General features: G+C 47.2%; 1 protein-coding gene across 1 annotated transcript in view; it reads left to right on the forward strand.

The window, feature by feature from the left end:
- The window catches only part of IFT122 (intraflagellar transport 122), a 30,258-nt gene extending 27,247 nt beyond the window's left edge, over window positions 1–3,011 (forward strand). Inside the window, exons 25-29 of the mRNA XM_010003360.1 lie at window positions 1–66; window positions 486–614; window positions 1,418–1,497; window positions 2,105–2,269; window positions 2,922–3,011. The exon at window positions 1–66 is cut by the window's left edge and continues 5 nt beyond it. Coding sequence (XP_010001662.1) covers window positions 1–66; window positions 486–614; window positions 1,418–1,497; window positions 2,105–2,269; window positions 2,922–3,011 — 530 coding nt within the window. The remainder of the gene's footprint in view (window positions 67–485; window positions 615–1,417; window positions 1,498–2,104; window positions 2,270–2,921) is intronic.
- The last annotated feature ends 1,915 nt before the right edge of the window (window positions 3,012–4,926 follow it).

Raw genomic sequence — 4,926 nt, forward strand, 5'->3', positions numbered from 1 at the left:
TGAACAACCTGGGGAACGTCTGCATTAACTGCAGGCAGCCCTTCGTCTTCTCCGCCTCCTCCTACGGTGCGTTGGGATGTCGCCCCTGGGCGTGCTTTTCAACCGGAGAAACCTTAACTGAGTCGATTAGTGCTGCGTTTGTTCTCTCTGCAATGTTTCTTGGGCAGACAAATGTTTCCCCTTAGCGTTGTGAGATTTAGCTGCGTGGCTGCCTCTTGTCCCAGGATTCCATGGCAGGAGAGCAGCAGCAGAAGTGCTGCTGTAGAAGACACTGAATGTATGCAGTGTTTCATTAACACAGATGCAGTCTGTGAGCAGCTGAGGGGGTTTGGGGTTGGTTTTGTTTTATTTAACTTGCTTTAGGAGAATGTGTGGGCCAGAACACCACCGTCAGAGAAGCCCAGAGGGTGTGAATTTCTGAAGGGGCACAGTATCTTCTCTGAGTTACCAAAGGGCAGTTGCTCTTGCTTCTCACACCCCTTTAGAAGTTCTGCATCTGGTGGAGTTCTACTTGGAAGATGGCATCACAGATGAAGAAGCTGTAGCTCTCATTGATCTTGAAGCTCCAAGGACGAATAGAAGAGAGAATAAATGGCAAGAGAGGATGAGTGACCGTATCCTTTTGATTAAAATTGTTTTCCAGTCCTTTTATTAGGGGAAAAAAGCAACAATTTTGAGAAATTTTCTCCCCATAGCTTTAATTTTTTTTTGTCATATAACTGATGTGAGTACAATTGCATTATTTTTCCTTTTCAAGTTTGAATAACAACTAAAGTGATGTTTTAACTAAATCTAATAGTTTCATTAAGCTTTTTAATCAGGCAAATTTGTTTCTAATAATGTAAAGTATTTCTTTTTAACAATGGAACACCATGCGTTTCCTATTCTGTTGTAACTGCTTTCTGTAAAGAATGGGGAGAATCTGAAGAGTGTTACCAGTTCCAGTACCAGCTTGCTGCAGAGACTGCCTTCCCTTGGCCAAGAGAAGCCAGCACGGACCTTCTCTGTAACCATTCCTCTTGGAATCTGGTTTGTAATGCTTTGGTATCCAGAGCTCCCAGTTACTGGAGGGGGGCACAGAACATAAGGTGCAGAGGAATGTTCAGGAAAACACAATCTCTGACTAAAGCTGCTCCCGATGTGATTTAAAGAGGTTGCTTCCTTGGCTTTTTGTCGTCTGTCGGAAGGGGCAGAGGGGAAGAGCAGGCATGATGTCATGCTTGGCTGTGGCCAGCTTTGCCATGAATCTCCCCAGTCACAGCAGCCTTCCTCCAGCTCCTTCTGTGAGAATCCAGGCCCTGCAGTGCCCTGACCCTCTGGAGCAGCACGGGGACCAGCCCTGCTGCTGTGCCTCAGTCACTGAGGGCTGGCTGCTCACAGGTTATAGAACAGTTCCTTCCTTAAGAAATGCATCCAGATGCACAGAGCTTGAGGCTTGATGACAGCACGGATATTACTGAAGATGATGACCCCTTTATAGCAAAACTGAGCTTTGAGGTAAGAGCCTTTCCTGTATGTTCTATTTGTTTCTTTCTACCTACCAACAGAAAGCTTTAACATCTAATCCATGCAGTTCTTCTGGTGAATGTGTTACAAGGACAGGAGAGGGATACAAAGCAGGGGGCTGGAAGAAGAGGAGTGGGACTTGAGAGGGAAAGGGATTTACCAGTTAACAAAAAAAAACCCCAACCAAACACAAAAACCCAGCAAAAAACAAAACAAAAAACCCAACCCCAAAGAACTCCTAAAATCACATGCACACACAACCCACAAAACAGCAAAGATCTTAAGTCAACATTAAATATTTGTGGAATTTGGTTTTATCATTGAAAAATATTACAATGGGGCTGTCCCCCAGGGTGTTTGTGTCTGGGCAATATACCTATAAACCAGTCGCTACTGATTACAAGGAATTGTGTTGGAATGATTATTGGAGGCTCACAGAGGCCGGGCTAGATGTGGCTGGATGGTGCTGTTGCTGCAGGTATTGATGAAACTGTGAACTTAGTGGGACTGGACTTGGCCTGATTCTAGATTAGGTTTTTCTTCTGGATTTTACTTGGCTTCTTGCAAGATCTCACAGTGCCTGTCTCTCTCCCTGCAGCAGGGGGGCTCGGGGTTTGTGCCCGTGGTGGTGTCCCGTGCTGTCCTGCAGTCCATGAGCCGCCGGGACGTGCTGGTCAAGCGCTGGCCCAGGCCCCTGCGCTGGCAGTACTACCGCTCCCTGCTGCCCGAGGCCTCCATCACCATGTGTCCCTCCTGTTTCCAGGTAGTGTTTCCATCGACAGGTTTAAAACAACCAAAAAGCCCTACTGAGAACCCTGCGGCTGAAACAATTCTAATCATTGAAACCTGATACTTTAAAATGTATTCAGCAAGCTCCTGAATGAGAAGGCCCAAAGCAGAGCTCTGAGATACACAGAGCAACAGCTGCCTTCTGAAAACCTGGAGGTAGCTGAATTTGAAAGGTTGCACTGACAGCAAGTCAGCCTCTAGAGCAAACCTTGGCTGAACAACAAATGCTGATTCGTATTTATTTCTTTTTGCTCTGTCTCTCTCAGCCTGGCTTAGCAGAGAAAATCAGTAACTACGTTAGCTCGTGGCGCAGTCCCTCTCCTTTACCTCTCAGGAATGGCTTTTTGAAATACTGCAGTTCAATTATGTTTGCTTACACAGAAACTGTCACATTTTTCTCCTTTCTGCAAAAGCAGAGAGTGAGTTTGTGCCTGTTGAGCAGGGTTGGCAGTGGTTGTGACGTGCCTGCTCTGTTTGAGGTTGCAGCAATTGAAAGCAGGAGGACCAATTCTCTTGAAATGCACCTTCAGAATGTCTGTGCCATAGACAAGCCCTTGCACTCAGTTTGCATTTGTTTTGAGCTGGTCACAGGCTAACTTGTCCTTAAATCTGTTCCTAATTAACAGATGTTTCACACAGAAGACTATGAGCTTCTCGTACTCCAGCATAACTGTTGTCCGTTCTGTCGGCGGAGAATAGATGAGTCAAACCAATGAAGAAAAATAATCTCACACTTCAACTGACAGACTTCCCTGTTGGCTTGGCAAAACACTTCTTAGATCCACAGAGTTTTCCAAACGACTTAGTTAAGTCATCTTGTTCCAGTTTGCACACAGGAGTGGAACTGAGTTGCAGGAATGTAACATTTTTTTAATGACAATGTCTGTTGTTTGTGAACATCCTCTGCATTTCCCAGGCAAGCAGCTGAGCTGCCACAGCTTCCTACTGGAACGGTTCTATGGTCAAGTTCAGCCTTGAAGTAATAGTTATTACTGCAACTTGTGTTATGACTTAATTTCCTCCTTAATATGTAGCTATTATTCACAGATCTTCAAATAAATGGGACTGGTTTTTTCTACTTTTTGTCTTGGGAGTTTGCAATAATCCTGCTTCCTCTGAGCTTGTATTTTTCCTTTCTATTCCATGTAGGCAAGAACAGCACTAGAGTTTCGAGCTCTTAAAGTATGATCTGAAGAGTTACACTGAGCTTGACATCAGGGAGCATCTCTCACAGCCACACATGGTGGAAGGGGATGAATGTCTTCATCTGTGTAGAATTCACCCTTGTTAAAATCCAGATGCCAGGTTGTGCACAGGACGACACATTCCGTGTTATCCAGGGTGCACAGACAGAAGGACCTTCACTGCCTGCTGCCACCTAGGTGACCTGGTAACCTTAGCCTGTTTACCACTCCTGAAAGGAACAGCAGTGACCTGACCTGGGGGCTAAACTGAGCACAGTTACACGCTTTTAAAGGTGTCAGGGTGTGAGGCAGGAACACCAGAGCAGCTGCAGGCTTGTAGTCAGGCAGTGGTTTCCCACATCACCTGAAGCTGTTGTGATCCAGTCATACCTGTGCAGCGTGGGCTGCAGGCCTGTATGAGCTCAGGGAGTGTTACTGAGCAGTATTTCCCCACCATCATTTCAGTCCAGAGCCATGGGCAAACAATGTGTAGAGGTGAGAGGAGATGGAGCCACTGATTTCTACTTCAGCCTCTCCCTGAGGCTGAGGGGATGTTAGTGATGCAGCTGCTCAGCCAGACATGGTGGGTCAGTCCCAGGCAGCAGCTGGACCTCCTGCAGTAGTTTGCTCATTCCCCACTTTCCTGCAGGACTGGGGAGTCCCTGCAGAAGAGCAGAAGCAAAGCAGCTCATAGGTTGAGGTAAAAACAGTGCACTAGATGAAGCAAAGCTGTGAGAGAAAGCAAAGCAATGAGGAATTCACTCACTGCTTCCCTGGGCAGGCAGATGTCCAGCCTGCTTCCTGCAGAGCAGGGCCTCAGCCTGAGGAATGGAGACTCTGAAAAGCAAAGACCACAAACACAGCATCCTCCCTCCTTCCTCCATTCCCTGAGCTTTTATTGCTGAGCTCATCTGGTGTGGCTTTGGCCAGCTCTCCTGCCTCTGTCCACCCGCACTTCTTGCCTGCCTCTGGCCTATTGCTGCTGGAGACAGAGCAGGCAAAAGAGAACCTGGGTGCTGTGGAAGCACTGCTGAGCTGTGCTAGTGACACTGGTTTGGACACGGATCCAAAGCAGCACCACATGGCTGCTGTGAGGGAAGTTAACTCCATCCCAGCCAGACCCAGCCCCACCACTGTACTCAGGGTAGTTGAGTCTCTTGAGGATGGTCCTCGAGGAGTTCTGCCACAGCAGGGGAGTTTGTGTGTGTAACCAGCTGGGCTGGGTTTGAGCTGGGAAGTGATAGGGTCTCTTGACTTCAATCCAGTATAAATTGTGCCCATGTTACCATGAGCTCTATTGTTGTTATGACATCCTGTCTGTCACAGCCTCCCTTTGTTGTGAGTGGGAAGTTATGTTCAGCTTTCCTGTCTGCAGCTCCTGGCTAAGGTGGTTGGGTGCTTGTAAAGCAGCTACCATGTAAACAGCACTTTGCACGTGGCACTTGTG

Source organism: Chaetura pelagica, unplaced genomic scaffold (genome assembly GCF_000747805.2).
Source record: "Chaetura pelagica isolate M959 unplaced genomic scaffold, ChaPel_1.0 scaffold328, whole genome shotgun sequence".
NCBI classification, from domain to species: domain Eukaryota; kingdom Metazoa; phylum Chordata; class Aves; order Apodiformes; family Apodidae; genus Chaetura; species Chaetura pelagica.